We start from the raw sequence: 23,410 nt of genomic DNA, 5'->3' as shown, positions 1-23,410 counted from the left end.
TAACAGTTTTACAGACAAAATATTATTTTCGCACTGACAAGGTGATGCCCAAAGAGCTAATAGTTGAAAGCTTGGCATAGTTCAACGTGGTGTGCTAGATCTGAGGAAACTGGACAAGATTGTGGCGTGATGTGCTGCTTTTTGAGAATTTTTAGCCTTCATCACTTTCTTTTAAAAGTGATTTCTTGATTCAGCAGGTCTGGCTGAAATCAGGCCTGGGTGTGGTTAGTAAAATTGAACCCAGCTTTCCAAAAAAAAAAGAAAAAAAGTGGTTTTCACAGTTAATTCATGATTTAATAAGCGGGACAATTACTTTTTCACACAAGGCCAGGCAGCACTGGATAGCTTTTTCCCTTATTAAATGAAATTATCATTTAAAAAAATGCATTTTGTATGTAACCAGGTTACCTGTGTCTAACATTAAGATTTGTTTGATCTGAAACATAAATGTGACAAATATGCAAAAAAACTAATATATGAGGAAGAAGGGAAAATGTTTTTTCCTCGGCGCTGTATCTGTGGTGATGGAACAGTCAACCAGTGGACTCGCGGGACCCATTTAACTTACGTACCTCTGACGTACGCACAGCATTATGTCACTTCCGTAAACAGGGGCATTTATGAAAACTGGTCACTGGTGCTTTTTATTAACATCAATCTACAAATGTAATGAAGTAAATATTAATAAAGACACATAATTAAGATAAAACAAAAACAAGGACACAAAAAACAAAACAAAACAAAACAAAACCAAAAAAACAAGAAGAAACAACAACAACAAAACAAAACAATCTTAATCTTTTAATTGAGTTTAATTTGCATCTACTGTCCTAGCAGTGGTTTGGGCTGACGTAGCCTCCTTCAGTCTGACGTCGTGCTCAGTGGTCGTGCGTGCCGTGCCGGGCCTCGCTGCGGATGGAGGTGGTGGGGTTGTTTGGGGATGGCTTGCCGGGTTATCGCGTCTCCTCCTCGGTGTCTTGCTAGCATACCGTCACCTTCTCGCACTGAGCATGAACAGTTTGCATGAAGATGTATAATAAGCATTAGCGTCGTGGCAGCCGCTTCTGTTTGTGAGTCCTTTCTAACGTCGCTGCAGCCGAGAGATGCTTTGTGAGCTTTGGTGGGTGAACAGAAGGCCTTTACTTTGCAGGGCTGACAGCTTCTATTTAGGGGGGGGGGGTATTGTTGTCTTCACGGTAATAACAAACTGCAGCTGCAGATTTATCTGCGTTTGCGTTATCAGCCAGAGACCAGGTCTGTGTGATGTGTGTGTGCTGGTCGTGTTTGGTGTTGAGGTGATGGAGCTAGCGTTAGCTTACAGCAGCCTCTTCTCTGTAGATTCGTGTTTCTAATGCCCTGTCATGTTTGCAGAGGTCCACCAGAAGAAGAGAGTTGGTAGCTATGGCTGAACAAGACATTTGTCCTCACCTCGATTCAATAGGCGAGGTGACAAAGGAGGACCTTCTCCAGAAATCTAAGGTGGGGTTTTCATAAAGTAGAGGTGCTGTCAAATATGCCCTATTTTGGTTGATAGCTTTAATAAGTGCTTGAGCTGCAATAATACAGAAAGTCTGTGGTGTGCTAATGCAAAGTGTGTTAATACACCCTGTTAATATTTCCTGCAGGGAACTTGTCAGTCATGTGGAGCTGGTGGCCCAAACCTGTGGGCCTGTCTGCAGGTAAGGTTAGGACTTGGATTCTGTTAAATGCCTTAAATCGGTCTCTTAAAAGTTAGCTTAGACGTTAAAAGGTGGCTTAACCTCTGAGCCTACACTGCAGCACTGCACTTAGTTTATATCATCTGAGACCAGTGGGTCAGGTAAATGATAATTACTGTGGAATATAAATGTGGTTTATAAACACTGTTCCTCTCAACCAAGGAAAACAATAAAGGTTGCTGATTGATTTTGGAAAAGGTGTGAGATCCTGTCTTACACAGTGCTTTGTATTCTGCTTTGCAGAACGACTGCCCATATGTCGGGTGTGGAGAGTCCTACTCTGATCACAGCACCCTGCATGCACAGGTAAAACCCTTTTCACATTAAGTATACCTGCAAGCCCTCCCCCTTTTGTCAGAAGTCCACCAACTGATTGTGTGTTTTCTTTAGGCTAAGAAACACAACCTTACAGTGAACCTGACAACGTTCAGGATCTGGTGTTATGTGTGCGAGCGGGAGGTGTTTCTGGAGCACAGGCCGGCCCTGGTGCCCGTACCTGCTGCACCCCACCTCTGTAAAGCCACAGAGCAGGTATGAGTTCAGCCGAGCACATGTTATTACCTTACTTGTGGAATTTAAATTTTAGAAAGCACACAGACAGGATGCTCATAATATCAATTTGTCATCCTCCTAGGACACAGCTCCACAGACAGTAGGTCACCCACTAAAAGCAGTACCGATTGCTGTGGCAGAAGAAGAAGGTTCAGAATCAGAAGAAGATGAGCTTAAACCCAGAGGTATAAATCCAGGGGAAAAATCCATCCTTGAAGTGGTCAAGGCTGCCACATTTGTTTAGTTACCGTCCTGTTTTTTTTTTTTTTTTTTAAATTCAGATCTTGAAGTGGTTCTTTCTGTTCGACTTGTTGTACAGCAGAGTTTACATCTAAACTGTTTTTTTTCTTTTTTTGTGGTCATATTATTTAGGCTTGACGGGAATGAAAAATATTGGAAATTCCTGCTACATGAATGCAGCTCTTCAGGCCCTGTCTAACTGGTGTGTACTCTTCCTCTTTTCCCATTCTGACCAGTTAGTAGGTTTTTGTTTCAAGGTTAAAATGTTTGATCAGTTTGTTTTTGGCTTTAATCAGGGTAATCAACAATAAACATTTTTTAAACATCTACTACAAGCGTAGGTGGAGCTTTAACCTCACTTGTCCATCTCTCCCCTCACCAGCCCTCCTCTCACTCAGTTCTTCCTGGACTGTGGTGGATTGGTAAGGACTGACAAGAAGCCTGCTTTGTGTAAGAGCTACCAGAAACTTATCTCAGAACTCTGGCATAAAAAACGGTAATTGAAACGTCACATATTTATCTGTAAATTAGACTACAGACTAGTAAATGTAATTACATCTCTCTCATTACTGCTGCCCTCTCAGGCCCAGCTATGTTGTCCCTACCAGCCTGTCCCACGGCATCAAACTAGTGAACCCCATGTTTCGCGGTTATGCTCAGCAGGTAGGGGCATCCACCTGGTATCCTTAAACAGCATCTTGATACGGTCCTAGTTTCTACAGCCTAATTTATTTTTCTCGCACCACCACCAGGTTCTGGTTCTGACAAACTTGAAAACACTGTAAACATTTCCTTAAAATGAGAGATCTTTTTTTTTTAGGGAGGGGAATTTTAATATTTGTCTAAGATTAGGCAAAGTAACAGGAAATGCACTTTTTTTCCTTTTAGTATAAAGACAGGAAGCAGGGAGAAACTAATCTCATCAAATATCACCTATGGACTTTTCTCTTGTTTTGTAGAACAAAACAAGTACAACTATCTGTTTCCCCTGTTACTGAGTGCTAAGGTAATTGACCTTTAGCTGTCGCTTTCTGTAATGAATGTACAGTATAAGTGTACAGACTTAGCAAGAAAGCAAATAAGTTTCATTTCTGAGAGGCTGCTTGATCTAAAAGATTTCTGGCACTTGGGCTAACACAGGCTTTACTTATATTATTCCACATCTTCAGCATACACGAATGTTGAAAAGATAGAAGGCTTTGTCTGTCTTAACTCAGTTGTCCTTCAGAAGGCACAGACAGGGGGAAAAAACTTCAATCAGACTTTGAGTTTGTCTTATTATTTTTAAAGAGAAAATGCAGAAATTTTCCCAATACTGAATTATCACCAATCTAATTTCTTGTTATTTTTTCTCTGGATTAGTTCATGTTGGATTTGTTGCTTTGCATTGTTGCTGTGATGCATTTTTGGCTGTTTTCAGGGCGTGTGATTGGTGCACAGGATCTCCCTAATGTGCAAAATGATTTTGTGTTACAGGGAAGACATCGTCACTCCAGTATTTCTGTCTTTTTGTTTGTATTTACAGATGTGTATGTATTAGCTACATCTCTGTGAATATAGCCCTATTCATGCACCCTGCTTTGAGTTAATAGAAGATGTTGTTGTTCTCCAGGACACTCAGGAGTTCCTGCGCTGTTTGATGGACCAGTTACATGAAGAGCTGAAGGAGCCTCTGACGGAGTGCAGTGTGGGCAGTGATGGAAATGACGGGGAGGACAGAAGAGACGGAGATCGCTCCCCGTCTGAGGATGAATTCCTTTCTTGTGACTCTGGCTCTAGCAGTGACCGGGGGGAGGGAGGAGGTGTGGGTGAGAGCGAGCTGCTCATCCAGGATGAGTGTGATGGGGTCAGGTCACAGACAGGTGGAATGGGGGACATCAGTAGTGGTCCAGTGATCTCTGAGAAGGAGAGGCTTAAAGAAAGGAGGGTACCTGGCTCCCCACTCCGTGGAGGCTCACAAGAGATGGATGAAGATGCTGATGTGGACACAGCAGCTGAGGAGGGGGGTCCTGAAAGGAGGTCGGAGGATGAGGAACAGTTGGCACCAAGCACAAACACTGAAGTCCAAAGTCAAGAGAACCAACAGGCATCTAATACAGGGCAAGGTCAAGTCCCGAGCAACAACAGCTCAGGTACAAGACCAGCAGGACTACAGTGATTATATAATGTGTTAAGTCATAGAATGCCATCAGTTATCTTTAATCAGTTATCGTTAATTTTGTATTTTTAATATGCTGCTTTCTAGAGCCAGACAATGAAGCATCGATGACCCAGCCCCAGTCCACCCCCTGTAGTCCTGTGCGCACCCTTCAAGAGATGCATCCCAAATTGTCCTCCAGTCCCCCACGTTCCAGCCCTCTCCGCTCTTCAGGGCCTGCATACTCCTTCAAAAAAGGTGAGAATTTTTCATTGGTCATTCGAGATGTGTCTGTTTTAATGGACGTTTGCCTCAGACAAGCACATTTTTACCACTCTGCCGTGTGACAGTTGTAAAGATCATATTGGAAGCCATGAGTAGTGGCATGTACAGAAAAGTAAATTAACCAAATCGGAGGTTTCTTAATGTTTTACATATTTAATCCAACAATGATGGTATTGTTCTGTCAGTCAGTCAGTCCACAGCTTTGGTCCAGGTTGATACAGTGCCTTGCAAAAGTATTTGGCCCTCTTGAACTTTTCAACCTTTTGCCACATTTCAGGCTTCAAACATAAAGATATAAAATGTAAATTTTTTGTGAAGAATCAACAACAAGTGGGACACAATCGTGAAGTGGAATTAAATTTATTGGATGTGTCAAACTTTTTTAAAAAATAAAAACTGGAAAGTGGGGCGTGCAATATTATTTGGCCCCCTTGCGTTAATACTTTGTAGCGCCACCTTTTGCTGCAATTACAGCTGCAAGTCGCTTGAGGTATGTCTATCAGTTTTGCACATCGAGAGACTGAAATTCTTGCCCATTCTTCCTTGCAAAACAGCTCGAGCTCAGTGAGGTTGGATGGAGAGCGTTTGTGAACAGCAGTCTTCAGCTCTTTCCACAGATTCTCGATTGGATTCAGGTCTGGACTTTGACTTGGCCATTCCAACACCTGGATACGTTTATTTGTGAACCATTCCATTGTAGATTTGGCTTTATGTTTTGGATCATTGTCTTGTTGGAAGATAAATCTCCGTCCCAGTCTCAGGTCTCTTGCAGACTCCAACAGGTTTTCTTCCAGAATGGTCCTGTATTTGGCCCCATCCATCTTCCCATCAATTTTGACCATCTTCCCTGTCCCTGCTGACGAAAAGCAGGCCCAAACCATGATGCTGCCACCACCATGTTTGACAGTGGGGATGGTGTGTTCAGGGTGATGAGCTGTGTTGCTTTTATGCCAAACATTTCGATTTTGGTTTCATCTGACCAGAGCACCTTCTTCCACATGTTTGGTGTGTCTCCCAGGTGGCTTGTGGCAAACTTTAAACGAGACTTTTTACGGATATCTTTGAGAAATGGCTTTCTTCTTGCCACTCTTCCATAAAGGCCAGATTTGTGCAGTGTACGACTGATTGTTGTCCTATGGACAGACTCTCCCACCTCAGCTGTAGATCTCTGCAGTTCGTCCAGAGTGATCATCGGCCTCTTGGCTGCATCTCTGATCAGTCTTCTCCTTGTTTGAGATGAAAGTTTAGAGGGATGGCCGGGTCTTGGTAGATTTGCAGTGGTCTTATACTCTTTCCATTTCAATATGATTGCTTGCACAGTGCTCCTTGAGATGTTTAAAGCTTGGGAAATCTTTTTGTATCCAAATCCGGCTTTGAACTTCTCCACAACAGTATCTCGGACCTGCCTGGTGTGTTCCTTGGTCTTCATGATGCTCTCTGCGCTTTGAACAGAACCCTGAGACCATCACAGAGCAGGTGCATTTATACGGAGACTTGATTACACACAGGTGGATTCTATTTATCATCATCAGTCATTTGGGACAACATTGGATCATTCAGAGATCCTCACTGAACTTCTGGAGTGAGTTTGCTGCACTGAAAGTAAAGGGGCCGAATAATATTGCACGCCCCACTTTTCAGTTTTTTATTTGTTAAAAAAGTTTGACACATCCAATAAATTTAATTCCACTTCACGATTGTGTCCAACTTGTTGTTGATTCTTCACAAAAGATTAAAATTTTATATCTTTATGTTTGAAGCCTGAAATGTGGCAAAAGGTTGAAAAGTTCAAGAGGGCCAAATACTTTTGCAAGGCACTGTATATCACATTAACTCTGAGGTGGAGGTGGCCCAAAGTTTGGTATGAATAATCTTTGTGCTGAGCCAGTGTATCCTTCAATGACATCATTGTCAATAGTGCTTTTGATTCAGATGTAAATGTCTATTGGATTGATTGTCATGACATTTGGTTGGACATTCATATCATGCCGTGATCTTTACTTAATATAGAGATAAAGATCATTGTCATTGGGTCATTTCATTGTCTCAAGGTGTAGTCTAATAGATCTGTTAGCATGGCAGTAGACTGGAGCCAAACATATGTATTGGCCAGCTATATTATCATTCAAAATTGGCCTATTGTAGATATATTAATATTGGTTTAGATTTATTTTGCTTGAAAAGCACGTTTTTCTGTATTTTCTACAGAGGAAATAACCCGTGCACCATTCAAGCATAAAAAAAGCATCTAACTCAAGGAATGACCCACAGTTTTGTTTCTACATGTAACAGGCAGCTTAACAAAGAAACAAATTTAATTGTATCTTGAAGCACTTTGATACCAGCAACCTGTTGCAAAAACACATTTATTCCAATTTCTTTAGCTTAATGTAAAATGCCAACTATAACATAGTTTGACAGGCATAAAGTTGTAATTTTGCACCAGCAAGATGATTCCCAAAGAGCTATCGGCTAAAAACCTGGCATGCCTCAGTAGGCTGTGCAGTGTGTTCTTTGAGGATTTGAGGAAACTGGACAAGTGGAGGACAGAAGAAGTAGTAGCAGGCCTTAAAAACTATCCACAGCAGATGAACTGACATGAAAGTCATGTCCTTAAGAAACAGGAAAAAAAAAAATCCACTGAATACCTGATGAGAGATGCATCCAGCGCGCAAGATTGTCTGTTCGCTGAGGCCTGATCAGAAATGGTCTCAAAGGGCGGCGGTCAAGAAACCATTTTTAAAAAACGGGAAACGGAGAAGAAGCTGAATTATGTCAAACTACACAAGAAGTAGTTTGACATACTTCAAATCCAAAATTTAAATATGAGATGTAGATGAGTGAGGTACAACACGAGTGTTTACAGCATCTGTAAAACATGGTGGAGGCTCTGTCATGGTTTGTGGCTGCATTCTAGCCAGTGGTGTTGGGGGTCTTGTCAAGTTTGATGTACAGTAATCCCTCACTTATCGCGGGTGTTACGTTCCAGAACCACCCGCGATAAGTGAAAATCCTCGAAGTAGGGACGCTATATTTATTTTAATACTTATACACACTAAGTTTTTATAAACCCTCCCCACAAACTTATACACCAAATATATACATTACTGTACAACACGTGCTACGCATGTGAAGAACGAGTACCGCAAAAACCCACGGAACAGCGAAAATACTGCAATAAACATTCGCGAGTCCACGAAAAGCGAACTGCGAAGTAGCGAGGGATTACTGTAATTGTGAATTCAGAAAGTACTATGAGTACCATCTGGAAAGCATTTGACTAGCAGTGGTTTAATTTTTCAGCATTACAATGATCCCAAACACACTACGAGTGCAGTAAAAGCATACCTGGATAGAAAAACACACAACTGAACAGTATCAGTCTGGGATTGCCCTCCAAAGAGCCTGGACCTCAACATTATTGAAGCAGTGTGGGATCATCTTGACAGAGCCAACATCTAAGGAGGAGCTTTGAATGCCCTTCAAGAAGCCTGGAGAACTATTCCTGAAGACTAAAGAAAGTACAAGTAATAAATATTGACTTTCAAACTCATTAAAATTGTGCAAACTCTGTTTTTGCCTTATATAGTGTATTTCCATGTAGCTTTGCATGTGTTTCATTAAATTGCTCCACCTGTTTCCCATTTTCCTAACAAAATATAAAGAAACGAGCGGAAGCTCAAGACTTTTGCGCATTACTCTGACAAACTTATAAAAATGGGCGTGTGAGCCTGGAGAGCATCCAGGTTCAGGCTAGTACTGACAGGTTGGAGAGATTTTCTGAGTTGATAAGGACTCTGAAATTCTTGACAAAGTACCCCTGGACATGATTAGTAATGTTTTATCTTTAATGTGTGTAAAGAGTTCGTGAATCATTTTGATTCTGTGTTGGGGAAGCAGTTCGTCACCTCTTTATGCGTGTGCTAACTTTTCTGTTTTTCCTTATAGGATTGAAAATAAAGTTTCCTATATTTATTCATCATCTTAGATAATAAGACAGAAATTCAGTCAGGCTGTATCTTGCTATTTACTCATCCTCCTGGAGCTAAGGTTTCAACAGCACTGTCGTCATCGTCGCCATCATCATCACTAAGGTTTTACAACACAACCTGCAGTTCCTGTCCTCAAAGTTTACCAGTTTTATGATTATTATTATAATTTTTTAATGTGGTTGGCAATTTTTCTGTTATTCTGTTTGAAAGTGATGATGATTTAAATTCAGATTTACAGTATTTCTATTAATGCCCCTTAAAGTGTGAACCTTCTACCACAGTTTTCAGTTTGAGTGTACACAGTCATGAGCACTTCACTTAAGGTGGCTGTCTTTAGTCCCAGTCAAGCATTTGTCCCCCAAAGTCATCCCTCCCTCCCATCATGTTTCTTCCAGCTCAGCTGCTGCTCAGTGCCAGGAAGAAAAAGCAGTCTCACTATCGCAGCGTGATCTCCGACATCTTCGATGGCTCGATCCTCAGTCTGGTCCAGTGTTTGACATGTGACAGGGTAAGATGCAGTTCACACATTTAGACACCAGGGGACGCTAGAGTATATCCTTAAAACCCAAAACAAAATGTGTTTGTTAAATATTATATTACTGATCAAAGCAGGTTTAAATTAAATGTCTTTTTTTGACTGAATTTCAATATTATTCAGACTTTTCTGTGTGATTATAATAATTAAAATAAATATGCATAATTGTTCTTTTACTGCCAGAGACATGCTGTTTTAAACTAGTTCCCTGAATTTGTTACAGGTCTCAACTACAGTGGAAACCTTCCAAGACTTATCCCTCCCCATTCCTGGTAAAGAGGACTTGGCAAAGCTCCACTCGTCCATCCATCAGAACCTGCCGGTCAAGACTGGCGTGTGCCCCGACACTTACGGCTCACAGGGCTGGATCTCCTACATCATGGACTCCATACGACGGTCAGTGAACTGGGCTGAGAAGAAGTGAGCTTGTTTGTGCATGAATTCTGCAGAATTTTGTATGCTGATTTTACTGATAGGCTTTGATGTTATCAGTAGATTTGTGGTTTCCTTTCAACGTTATCTTCAGATGTCTTTGGTGATAAGTTTTATACATCCCTATAGGGTATCATTTTACACAGGAAGTAGTGGGCTGTCATTCTTTTGAAAATCTGCTTTTTTCCTGATAGCACAAAATAAAATGTGGCTTCTGATGTGTGAATTTAGTTTGATTTAATCTTTTTCCAGTGTGTGTGTGTGTGTGTGTGTGTGTGTGTGTGTGTGTGTGTGTGTGTGTGTGTGTGTGTGTGTGTGCGAGCATTATATGGACGATGACAAAAGTGAAACTTTTGCCAGATCTATAATCTTGTTGTGTGTTTTGCAGATGAAAACTTTTCTGTTTTTCGATCACTTTGATAGTTACAGGAAGCAGTGAGATATCACAGCTGACTTCTTTCATAAACCAATGAAAATATGTGTGTGGCACAAGTAGAGAGAACATTAGGGTGGAGAGATTTGGTAAGCAGGGCTCTGAAATGCTTGATAACGTACTCCGTGACACTGTTTTCAGTGCTGGGCCCAAGTGATGTTTATTTTTTAAAGGCCTGTACATGGTTTGTAACAACAGATATTTTAATTACCTACTGAAAGAAGAGGGCTGGAAACTTGCATGAAACTTCCTTTAAGTAGGGTTATCTTCGCTTGCAGGGCGTGCTCCGTTAATACTCATGCAGTAGTACCCATGCATGTTTTTTTTTCAGTTTTCTATGATGAACTGACTTGTTTGAAGACAGTTCAGCATAGTTTGCACAGGCTAAACCTTTCAGCAAAATAAGCATTTACCCGCAAAAAGCTATTCCATTGTTTTTATAATAGCACTGAAGCAAATGAGTATTTGTAGTATTTAGCTCTGCAGACTTACGGTATCTTTGAGCTTGTTGGTGTTTTTGTTTTCTGGCTTAAAAGGTTACTGTTTGGGTTCAGTCACATTGGTAAGTGGTGCTTTCAGAAATGTCATAACTCCACTGCAAACTACCTGGTCATCACCAAACAGCAGAAGGACAAAGTTGGCACTGTGTGGGTAGAGAGCATCCAGAAACTAAAGAGCCTGATATCTCCCTCAGGAATGAGTGCAAATAAGATCAGAGCTAAAAGATCATATTTGTCTGCTGGAAGTGTAAATACACTCTGCCTGCTAAAAGGTTCTTCATGTTGTATAGTTGTATGGTTTGTGACATCTTGTTTCAAAGGCTGGATTTTTAATCTTCATGCCTGTTGCAGTCTTGATATTAAGGAACCAGAAGTGGCCATGTTTTTACAATGCTGTTATCAGCTGATGCAGGGGTGGACGGAGAATTTTCCCATGAGAAACTGGGACTGTTGTGGAGGGCAGCTCCAATGAGCTGCACTCAATTAATTTGATCTCTTTATGAACTGCTGCTGATAAGAGTAGATGTTACAATGTGAAATAGACATAGTAAAAATTCAATTTTATCACTATTTATTCAACATTCCTAAAAACTTTTTTTTTTCTTCTAAATTTCAGACTATTGACTTTAAGCCAAGTGCTTTTTGCTTGTAGTTTAATTACTTCATCTGCAGTTTTTTTTCTTATTCAGTGAGAGAAATCTAGTGTGTTTTGGGCTTGAAAAAGTCCGTTAAATCAGGTTCAGTGTGAAGGACAGCAGAGAGGTCACCGAGAGGACGCGTCTCTGGGTTTGGCTCTGAGAATCTTTATCCAAAGAGCGTCTTCCTGGGAATGTCTCCTTATGTGAGGCACGTTCTCCTCTTTGAGAGAAGAATCCAGCAGTGATACTGACGTGAAGTGCTCTGCCTGTAGTGAGTCAAAAGTGCAGCAAACTGCCTGTGATTCAGTGCTCTTGCCCTGATGAAGTTAACTGTTTAATTATAACATCAACAACATGGTTAATTTTTAGGAGTGACTTACACAATGGCTTGTGGTGTGTTATACAATGGAAAAATAGCTGTTTCAGTTCATTTTAGCCACTTTATGTTCTGCTTCAAAAGTCCAACATTTATCTCTGTCAGATTTGGAGAGCCATCAGCTGTAACACCTACCAGTTTGTCCCATTTCAGCCCCGGCCTATCCAAGCATGCATTTACCTTTGTGAACAAATCACTCCAGCTTCTCAAGAATTTCACACTCTTGTTATCCCTTGTACAAAGTAACTGGACTGTGTCATGGACATGACTGCTTTTGTCCAGGAGCCAAGGAGAAAAAAGAATGGCTTACTGCCTTTAGCTGCTTTTTTTGGGAAATCAAAAAGCTGGTCTTGACTGCTCCATCCCTGAATGCCTAATTCCCCATTTACTTTGCGGGGGCAGACATGGGCAGACAACGGGCTGGATGTGGCCTGTGAGCCATACAGTGCCCAGGTCTGACCTAACACTAGTAAGCTTGGTGTGGAAGTAGTTTCTGTATATGTATGGGAGCATTGCATAGAAAATACAAAGAAGTCACATGCAGTTAAAATACTAAAATTTCACTCTCCAGAACTGGAGTGCACTTTGTTGAGTTGTTACTCCAATTAATCACACATCCAGATGTGTTATTGCCAGATAATTGCTTTCAAATGATCCAAAAGGGATCAATGCTGCAAACAGGTCCAGTAACTTGAGTAAGCTTTAATTACCTGATGCAAAGCCTTTGGAGATGTCTGTAATGTTGGCACCCACCAGTCACACAAAGCGCTCATTCCCCTAATAACCTTAAATCCTAATACAATAGACACAATTTCAACTCACATTGGAGCCAGCCTCAAGTGGCCATTCAAGGAACTGCAGTTTTAAAGAGGCTTGCTGCTTAGTTTTAACATCAGTCTATTTCTAGCCCACTCTGTAGTGTACATACTAACGCCTGTGTGTGTTTGTAGTATTAGTGATTACATGTGTTTGTGTTGTGCAGGTTTGTAGTCTCATGTATCCCCAGTTGGTTTTGGGGGCCCATGGTGACACTAGAGGACTGCCTTGCTGCCTTTTTTGCTGCAGATGAACTCAAAGGTAAACAACACTCTGATATCCTCTAATATTAGCAGAGTTTAGCACTTCAGAATTTACATTTCCATTCTTCTTTTTTTTTTCCCAGGGGACAACATGTACAGCTGTGAGAGGTGTAAAAAGTGCGTAAAAGTAGATGCTTGAAAATATAACCCTGACTAAAAAGAGGATATTTATATGCATTTATTTACAGTGTTTTGTTTTCTACAGGTTGAGAAATGGTGTCAAATATTGCAAAGTGCTTAGACTTCCAGAGGTGCAGTTTTTTTTTTTTTTTTTTTTTTTAAATCTCTTTCTTTCTGAAGATAACAAGTTGTGGTCTGCTGCATAATCTATTCTTTAATGGGGGTTGTTTGTTGTGTATTTGTTGCATAGATTCTGTGCATTCACCTGAAACGTTTTCGGCACGAGGTCATGTATTCGTTCAAGATAAGCAGCCACGTGTCCTTCCCGCTCGAGGGCCTCGACATGCGACCTTTCCTGGCTAAAGAGAGTCCATCACAAGTTACCACTTACGACTTACTGTCAGTCATTTGCCATCACGGCACTGCAGGAAGTATGAGACCGCAGTGTTTCCTGTTAACATGTTATTTCCTTCATGGTTAATGTATCTCACAGAGTGTGCAAATGTATATCTGATCAGCTTCTGGCACTGAAATGTTTTCTCATCCTTTTTATGGGTGCAGGTGGGCACTACATAGCTTACTGTCAGAATGTAATCAATGGCCAGTGGTACGAGTTTGATGACCAGTATGTTACTGAGGTCCATGAGACGGTGGTGCAGAATGCAGAGGCGTATGTGTTGTTTTATAGGTGAGCACAAGTGAACTCCATTTACAGTGCATTGACTCTACACTAATGGATCCAAGATGTGTTTAATGACTTTATTTTTCCTGGACTGATGCAGGAAAAGTAGTGAGGAGTCTGTGAGAGAGAGGCAGAAGGTGGTGGCTCTGGCCAATATGAAGGAGCCCAGCCTGCTGCAGTTTTACATCTCCAGAGAATGGCTTAACAAGTTCAACACCTTCGCCGAGCCAGGCCCCATCAGCAATCACACATTTCTTTGTCAGCACGGCGGTGTGTAATTAAAGCCCCTTTTTCTTTAAAAAAAAATAAATAAATCACAGCTGTGAGAAAATATACAGACCTCCATAAACCTTACTTACTGACCAGCACGTAAATCTACTGAATGTGTCCCTGGAGGATCACTGTAAAGTTACAAACCAGAACCTTTGAGCAGCTGACCTGAAGAATGTAAAGAACTGCATATTAATATACATGCAGCGGAAATAGTTGCTTTGCTTTACTTACATGGCTCAGCACACCTCAGCTCAGTTAACGGCACCTCTAAATGACTCTAAAGCCTGCACAACCCACGTGTTGCATATTTACCACACAGGAGCAGGACAGTGTGGTTTAAGAAGCAGCCAGTCTACAATTAAGAATTGTTTAGTGTAAATATTTTTTATAAAGTTGGCCACTTACATGTCTTGAAAAACATGGCTGTACTGTCTTTAATATCCTTAATGTATTTTATCTCTGTGCAGGGATCCCGCCTAATAAATACCACTACATAGATGATCTGGTTGTGATTGTTCCCCAGAATGTGTGGGAATACCTTTACAACAGGTAAGGAGGTTTGGAACTTTGCAGTTGAGTTGCTGTGGTTCCCACATAATTCCACTTTGTAATAATAATAGCGCATTCTGGGAGGGTGGAAATTTTGCAAACTGCTCTGTCACCGCAGTGGCATCCTGACATTGGTTTATGTGGTAATATGGTATGTAGTAATGTAATGTAAAGGCTTTCCTCGACCCCCCCTTAGATTATATTAGGCAGCAGCGCCTATTTAAAGTTGACATGTATCTCTGCAATGATGTAATGGCCAAAAAAAAGGCCTTATAATTGCTTCTTAAATGATGTGTTAATCTGTCACCATCTCATTCTGTTAAATGTTGGTGTCTTCCTGTTCTTAGTTTTGGAGGTGGCCCAGCAGTGAACCACCTCTACATGTGTGCAATCTGTCAGGTGGAGATTGAAGCTCTGGCTAAACGCAGAAAAACAGAAATAGACACCTTCATCAAGGTAACTGTGTGTGTGTTCTGCAAAGATTTACCTGTGTGCTAATGTGTCTTTGTGTTGAATGAGCATTTTTTTTTTTTTTTTTTTCTTGTCTGTAGCTGAACAAAGAGTTTCAGGCTGAAGAAGCTCCAACAGTGATCCTGTGTATCAGCATGCAGTGGTTCAGAGAGTGGGAGAGCTTTGTGAAGGGGAAAGACAATGGTACGATGCTACGGTTAGATGAGCAGTAGTGCATTCGTATTCTTCATCTTTGTGTCTCTACAAAATACTTTTTTTTTCCAGAGCCGCCCGGTCCCATCGACAACAGTAAAATTGGTGTTATGAAAGGAGGACATATACAGCTAAAACAAGGTAAATCTCAGGAGGCTGAAAAGAGCATAAAGGTAGAAAATAAGGTGATATACGGTTCTCAGGCATTATTTGGGTTTTTCACCCCAGGTGCAGACTATGGTCAGATCTCAGAGGAGACTTGGCAGTATTTGTTGGGAATCTATGGCGGAGGCCCTGAGATTGCAGTGAGACAGACGGTGGCCCCAGCTGATCCTGACACCCTTCATGGAGAGAGGAAGATTGAGGCAGAGACAAGAGCACTTTGAGATAAAGAGAGGTTGGAATCTTTACACTTTCCTTCCTTTATAGAACTGTGCAAAAAGCTTGAGACTCTCCTCATTTGTTTACATTTTTGCTTCCAAGAAGCCAGACTTTGTTATTTTTTTTTAGTGGATAGTTTTCGGGTAGTGACGGAAAGAATGAGGTCACAGATACAAGCGGTGAAAATGAGTTTCCTTTGAAGGGTGGCTGGGCTCTTCTTTAGAAACAGGGTGAGGTGGTGGGTCATTCAACAGGGACATGAGACATGGCATAGAGCCGCTTCTCCTCCACATAGAAAGGAGCTGGTTGAGATGGTTTGGGCATCTGATTAGGATGCCTCCTGGGTGAGGTGCTTTGGCCATGTCCCACCAGGAAGAGGCCCCGCGGCAGACTCAGGACTCGCTGGAGAGGTTATCTCTTACTTGGCTTGTTTTGATGAGCTGAAAGAGGTGGCAAGGGTGAGGGAAGTCTGGGATTTTCTGCTTAGATTGCTGCCCCCTTAACCTAAATGTGGATAAGCGAAAGAGGATGGATGGATGGCTGGCTCTTTAGGTACTTTGAAACTAGCAGCCTGTCACAAAAACACATCATTTGTTCCCATTTCTTTAGTTGAATCTACAAAAAATGCCAATAATAACATGGTTTGGTAGACATAAAATAGTGTTTTTGCACCAACAAAGAGTCAAAGTACTAGTAGACAAGTGGAGGACAAAAGAAGTGGTAGACTTAAAAAACTATCTACAGCAGATGAACAGTATCTGAAAGCAATGTCTCTAAGAAACTGGGGAAAAAAAATCCAACAAAGACCTGAAAACAAGACCTGAGAGATGCATCTGGCACTTCAGCTGAACCATCTGGTTTTTCCTGAAGCCTCATCAGAAGTAGTGTATGTGGAAGGAGGGCTGTCAAAAAGCCATTCTTAAGGAAAGAAAACAGGGAGAAAAGACTGAGGTATGCCAAAATAGACAAAAACTGGACTGAAAATCATTGGCAACAGGTCTGATGGAATGATGACTCTAATTTGGAAATGTTTTCTAATGGTTGTCAGTGTGTACAGAGGAAGTCAGGAGAGCAGTATAACAGGGAGTCTCTGTCATGGTCTGGGGCTGCATTCCAGCAAGTGGTGTTGGGACTGATGGAATCATGAACATAGGAAAGTATCATCAGACTTTGATCCACCATGTAATACTATCTGATTGGTAACCGCTTCACTTTTTAGCATAAAAATGATCCCAAACACACTGCCAATATATTAAAAGGGTTCATCTTGACAGAGCCAACATCCAAGGAAGAACTCTGAGGACTACTTAAAGAAAGTACAAGAAAGCTGCTTCAGAGAGCTCAGGTTGTGCTGAAGAATAATGGTGGCCATACTAAATATCTCAAGCTCGCTAGAATTGCCTTATACAGTTCCATGTTTGTTTGCACGATTCAGTGCATTTCTGGACCTATTTACAATTTTTCCTTGAAAACATAGAGAAATGAGAGGTGGCTCAAGACTTTTGCACAGTACTGTATATTTCCCTTATTAAAAACCTACATCCCCATACATGTACACAGAGTTGTATTTAGTGATGTGTTTCAGTGTACTTTGGGTAAGTTTACTGGAAGGCATTGTCTTTGAAACACAAAACATTTCCAGCATCTCCGCTCCATGAGCTCATAAATTCCTTATGGCCAGCAAAGCAACAGAGAGAAAGATATGCGGCCAAGAATAATGGACTCTTAACAGCTATAAATCCAGATCACAGAGCTGGAGTTGAGGTTCCTACTAAGGGTCTGCTGATTCTCAAACTGTTTCTCAACTTTTATCATCCCCAGGTCTTCTGAGCCCTTTTCCACTCTTGCCCTCACAGGAAGCTGAGGAATTTGCACCATGGTGAAGAAGCCCCGTCTTGAGCACTTTGTAAATGTAGCAGCGTGTGATTCTGAAGCCATGTTGCAAGAGGAGAAAATGGTACTTAAAAATGACATGGTTTATTTATTGGATACCTTTGATCCTTAATGTTAAGGTGTACAAATAAGATGTTGTGTCACATCCTTGGAGCTATTTTTGGTAGCTGTGGTGTCTCAGTGGCCGCTGTAGTGACATGGTGTTGTATAATGCTAAACAAGCAGACTGCTGCAGGTGTGACAAGCCAAAATGCTGCAGTGACTAGAATTACAGTGTGATGTTTTTGAGGACTTTTCTTCTTCCCTGGAAGCAAAAACCCAGAGACAGTAACATGCTTTCTGTTGAATGCCTTTTATTTAGTTACATATCAGACGTGAAGTGAGGGCTCTCAGTCATTGACTTTGATTTTTAAAGGGGACATATTATGCTAAATCTATTCCCAAAGAGATCACATCTAGTTACACACAGCCTCTACTGGTGAGCAGACAAGCCCTGGTGTAGGTAACTGTGTTCAAGTCACCTTTACTGCTTCAGTGTAAGCTCAGCTGGCTCACCGTGAGCCCTTACATCCATTCGCATCTCTCCTGAGCATTTTAATATGGTTAAATCCAAGTAAAGCTGACTTCATTTGCATAATTTTCAGTTTTTGTTTACAGACAGGGGAATGGGTATGAAATATTAAGTCTAACTCTACAACCTGGCTTGTAACCTGTCGTCAATTACGAGCCACTTTTTAAAGCTAGTGCGCTGCATTGTTAAAATCAACAAAATCTCCATATTCATAAGCTACAACCAATGATTGTGTGTGATTTCAGTTATATTGCATGTGAAATGAGAGGTAGATGCATCAGAATGATGCACTTTTTGCACCTTCTACCACAGCCTGTTCCTTTTGGGTGCTAATGTCTCTTCCTGAAAGGAGATTGGGCACCAGCAGCACTGTTTTATTTAAAGCTACAGGCACAGAAAGAGTACCCTGAAAACTGGGGGTATAAGCTGAAACTTAAAGTACACAATCTTTGGGGATATGTAAGACCTGCATTAACTTGTTATAATGGGGTATAATATGTCCTCTTTAAATGCACTGAGCCCTCAGGAATGTGGATTTATTTTTGGTTTTGTTTGATAAGGTTTGCAAGCAACAAAACATGCACGTCTGGGTTCTAAAAGACTTCCAGGTTAAAAATGCATGAAAAAAAAGTATTTTTTTTCTTTTTCCTTTTTTTTTCACTGGTAAGGACATTTCAGTGACAGGATGATATGCAGATTTTTTTTTTCTCTCTCCACCAAACAGACATTTTATCTGTTTATGTGCTCAAAATAATTTTATTGACTCGCTTCTGCTTAGTCTATTAAAGCACTAAATAAATAGAAATATAAATATTAACAAAATTTAGAAATGGCAATTTTCATAGGTCATAGACAAAGATGTTAAGCAGGAGAGAGGGTTACATATCAGAGAATCTTGTGCACCTGGCTGGCTTTTGAGAACTTGCATAGAGAACTTGTGATTAAAAGTGTAAATTCACTTTGAGATACCTGTTATACCCTATAGACTGGTAATGCAGCGTTTAACAAAGAAAGGGCAGTATTAAGTGCTTTTCCCCACCACCTTCTTACAGTTTGGCAGAAAGATCATGACCCTTTCCCAAATATTACAGTATGCAAAAATCAGACCTATTACACCACTCAAGTTACTCCTGATACTTAGTTAAAGGTATTTTTAATTTATGCATCATTTTCGAATGAGCTTTCTTGGTTTCCGGATCATCTAAAATCCAAATGATACACTTCACTTGTGTGTAGGATTGGATTATTGTTGAAGATGCATTTTTGCTAAGTAAAGCAAAAATTTTAATTTTTTTATACTACTGTGTAAATTTTAAACTCCAGCTATAAAGGAAGCAGTAAATCAAAAAAAGTCTCCTAATAATTTAGCATAAGAATGAAATGGTAGCTATTTTCCTAAAGTGTGCAATTCATGTTACAGCATAATCGATGCAAGAAAAATGATTCAATGTCAAACGTGTAAGAAATAGAAGTCACTCCAGGCTTAGCTCAGTAAACCTTGTTGTCCTCTGTCTCATTTCAGATAAACCACATGCTTGCCTTTTTTTTTAAATTTTATTTAAATAGAACCTTATCCCAACTGCATAGGCAAATTTTGCCACCACATTTTTAATAATTAATGCTTGGCATTGTTTTAATAAGCTAATTTTGTCCCTTTAATATATTACATTATATTAGTCTAGTTTATTGTAAATTTCAGTAAATTTGAAAACCAAAACTAGATAGTGTTAAACAAGATATTACATGCTTTTTTTTTTTTTTTTTGGGGTCAAATTTAGAGGATGTCTCCATAGGTATATTTCATGAAGTCTCAGTGCATATACATTGTTTTGAAATCTCTATTTTATCAGTAATTATTAAGGGAGAAATTTAGACTGGCATTGAAAAACCTTCAGAAGTAGAGAGTAGATAAATGTTACACCTGCGCTGATGGTGGTGTAAAAGGTGCGAGAAGTACTTTTATAATGAGATTTTCAGTGCCAAATGACTGAAAATAAGAACGAAGACTGATTTAATCTTTCATGTAAGACAAAGGTGCAAAGTGGTGTTTGTTCCAGAGGTTTCCCCATTCTGTATCCTCATTCGTTTAGTTTTTTTTCTTTAAATGAAATGTTTGTTTAACCCTGATAACAAAACCACCCATGCACATTTATGTTTACCAGTCTGATTTTTTTTTTTTTTTGTATTTGTACTGAGAAATCATGTTTTTTCCATAATTTGGAACAGATGGGTCTAAATAGTAGAGGATATTCATTGCACCTTGGAAGTGGTAGTTTGAAGCATAGCTAAGTGGTGGATGGTTTCTAGTTTGGTGGATCACTTCAGTACTTTTGTAGATGATGTGATCCTTTTTCTTTCATCAAGCAGTGAACTTGTTCTAGTGTACCGTATTTTTCGGACTATACGTCGCTCCGGAGTATAGGTCGCACCAGCCAAAAAACGCATAATAAAGAAGAAAAAAACATATATAGGTCGCATTGGACTATAAGTCGCACTTTTTTTGAGGGGGGGGGGTTGATAGAATCCGAGACCCAGAGCAGAAATTCCATCTTGAACGGCAATTTAAAATAATAATGGATTAAAGAACAGGACGAACACTGTTACGCCTACGTTATGCTAACGTAACACATTCAGCTACATGACGCACAACGAACACGTGTTCGGTATGTTAACGTAACATTAAGTTATTCAGATAACCATAGCATAAAGAACATACTAACAAGTTAAAACCAAACCATCAATCCATTGAATTCTTCATCCTCGGTGTCACTTCTAAACAATTCCGTACACTCCGTAGACGAAGCGCCGCTTCCTCTTCTGTGTCGCGTTAGTCAGACTCGTCGTCAGCTGCAGTTCCAATTATTCCAGCCTTTCTGAATCCCAACAGGATGGTTTGTCACTGAAGCCCATGTTTTCTTGATCCATCCAATGACTTCCAGGAAAGTTGGGTGGCGCATTCTCCCAGTTGCCGTTAAGCTGTGCTCTCCATCCATCATCCACTGCGCCCACAGGTTACGCAAGACTGGCTTAAAGCTGCAGTTCACGGAGATGTCAAGTGGCCTGGAGTATTTTGGTTCATGTGTTATAAATGTCACATATACGTCGCTCCGGAGTATAGGTCGCACCCCCAGCCAAACTATGAAAAAAAGTGCGACTTATACTCCGGAAAATACGGTAGTTTGCAGCTGGGATGAGAATTGGTACCTCCAAGTCTGAGGTGATGGTTCTCAGCCAGAGAAGGTTGGAGTGCCCTCTCCGCTTTGGGAAGGAGTTGCTGCCCTTACTGGGGGCGGTCAGTTATCTAGAGATCTTGTTCTCAAGTGAGGGAAGAACAGAGTTGGAGATTGACAGATTGATGCTAGCGTAGTGTCTGCGGTGATGCGGCTGCTGCACCACTCTATTGTGGTGTAGAGAGAGCTGAGTGTTAAGGCGAAGCTGTAGATTTAAATTTCTAAATTTCTTATTCAGTGACATATCTGCTTTGATCTTTTTGGTTCTTGTGGCATTCTTACCATGCAACAAAGTGAGACGACTCACATTCGGTGCTGTGCTTTACCCAGCAATACACCCATCCAATGTGAAACCAATCACTTCGAACTGTTGGTAACAAGAGTTCCAAGTAATTCGTCATCTGCAGTCCAGTCATCCTATTTTGGAATACAGTGCCTTCAGTCCCCTGCACACTCTTTGTTAAGCTGGAAAATTTTACACAAGGCTCATGATACTGAATCCCCAACATTCATCCACCTTTACATTAGAAAGGTATATTTAGCTGTGCTCTTTTAAAACTAACAGCTTTGTTTCCTTGTAAGATCAGTCAGAAAGACTCTTACTTGTGCAGACATGTTAAGGAAAGGGACAAGAACTCAGAAGGGAATATCTGCCTGTTGGAGTCATTCCTTTGTTTTCCAGTTTTATATGGAACACAATGGGAACCTCTAAAATGTATGTCTTAGCTCTTTTTTTTTCCCCACTCAAGGTGTCACATGACAGGCAAAACCACTTTGTTTTCCCCATTGTTTTGTTAATGCCACTGATTTTTTTTTTTTTAATTGTTCTCTAGTTTATGCTTTCTTTTAGCACATTCCCATGCTGTATCCACAAGCGATAATATTGGTGATATGTGTACTATGTTTATACTTTTTGGGGGGAGTAAGTGCAATGAAATAAAAGACAAATCTTTGTGCAATCTCAGCTCTATCATCAAAGACATACTGGACATGCTGACAGTCTGAACAGCTGACCTGAAGACTGGACCTTTTTGCAGTGTAAAGAAATTGTGAATGGTAATTAATTACCTAATTATCCTCATCTGTGAGTTTGTTTACTTGTGTTATAGCACGTAGCAATGCGTGTTTTCACGTCACTCAAAAATGTGGACAGTTAGTCAGAAACATTACACATCGGGATCTCATTGACTTAGATTTTCTCTGTATCCTCTAATGTGTGGCTCTTGTGTGGTCATGACAGTAGTGATGCTTTGATAGCATGGGACGTAAGTGGTTGGCCTAAATTAAAGGAGATGTCTCAATATCTGTATAACTGATGTAATAACTCATGGCTAGTTTGATGATTAAAATTCCCTCGTATTACATTTAAACGTCTTTTTTTTCTTCTTCTTCTTCTTTTTGCTGTGATGAAAGGTGTAGTTAGAGGTCCAGCCTGTGAAAAAGTCTCAAGCCACCCCTAATTTCTTTATACTTTGCTAACAAGGAACTAGAATTTCATGTAATTTTTTTTAAAGTGGTCAAGTGGTCTTGAGCAAAAGTTCTCCAGATTATTTTTCCTATTTCTTAAGGACATGAATTTCAGATACCGTTCATGTGCTGTAGATAGGTTTTTAGGCGTGCCACTTCTTCTTTTGTGCTCCAGTTGTCCAGTTTCCTCAAATTTAAAGACACACTGCACATGATGCCAAGATATCATGTGCAGAGTTTTCATTTCATAGCTCTTTAAGATTCACCTTGTTGGTTCTTTGCTAAGTTGCCTGTTATGTATAGACCAAACAATGGTTCATCCCTTGAGTTAACGTACCTTTTTAAAAAATTTTTTTTTTAAATGCTTGAATGATTCATAGGTCAGGATTAAGTGGTTTAACAAGCAAAAAGACGCTCATTCCTTTCATAATGGTCAGGTACAAAGGCTGGACTGAAAATGAGTGAAAAAAGCAGCCAATGTCCAAAGAAAAACTATTCCTCAAGACCACTTTAAAAAATTACTACAAAGTCTGGCTCCTTGAAAGCAAAATTTGAAGAAATGAGTGGCGGCTCTTTTGCACAGCTCCATATATACACTTTATAGCCAAAAGTATTCACTCACCCATCCTAATCTTTGAAATCAGGTGTTCCAGTCACTTCCACG

General features: G+C 40.4%; 1 protein-coding gene across 1 annotated transcript; it reads left to right on the top strand.

Moving 5' to 3' along the window:
* Window positions 1-715: 715 nt before the first annotated feature.
* On the top strand, window positions 716-20,429 carry LOC115789285 (ubiquitin carboxyl-terminal hydrolase 20-like). The gene is made up of 25 exons (XM_030742628.1): window positions 716-1,120; window positions 1,372-1,479; window positions 1,626-1,679; window positions 1,962-2,024; window positions 2,109-2,249; window positions 2,353-2,455; window positions 2,643-2,712; window positions 2,893-3,006; window positions 3,095-3,173; window positions 4,123-4,642; window positions 4,756-4,905; window positions 9,320-9,432; window positions 9,683-9,855; window positions 12,821-12,915; window positions 13,001-13,034; window positions 13,123-13,168; window positions 13,288-13,468; window positions 13,599-13,725; window positions 13,820-13,989; window positions 14,460-14,541; window positions 14,889-14,997; window positions 15,093-15,195; window positions 15,277-15,345; window positions 15,433-15,601; window positions 17,407-20,429. Exons 2-24 carry the CDS (start codon window positions 1,402-1,404, stop codon window positions 15,588-15,590), a joined length of 2,832 nt encoding a protein of 943 aa, XP_030598488.1. The 5' UTR covers window positions 716-1,120; window positions 1,372-1,401; the 3' UTR covers window positions 15,591-15,601; window positions 17,407-20,429.
* Window positions 20,430-23,410: the final 2,981 nt, after the last annotated feature.

The sequence above is a fragment of the Archocentrus centrarchus genome, chromosome 12 (assembly GCF_007364275.1).
Source record: "Archocentrus centrarchus isolate MPI-CPG fArcCen1 chromosome 12, fArcCen1, whole genome shotgun sequence".
NCBI lineage: Eukaryota > Metazoa > Chordata > Actinopteri > Cichliformes > Cichlidae > Archocentrus > Archocentrus centrarchus.
This window is presented reverse-complemented; position numbering and strand designations above follow the sequence as displayed.

Coding starts and splice junctions, on each gene's coding strand:
- LOC115789285 (XM_030742628.1), top strand. CDS start 1,402: ATGGCTGAACAAGACATTTGTCCTCACCTCGATTCAATAGGCGAGGTG. Junction 1,480..1,625: donor ACCTTCTCCAGAAATCTAAG/GTGGGGTTTTCA, acceptor TATTTCCTGCAG/GGAACTTGTCAGTCATGTGG. Junction 14,998..15,092: donor AAATAGACACCTTCATCAAG/GTAACTGTGTGT, acceptor TCTTGTCTGTAG/CTGAACAAAGAGTTTCAGGC.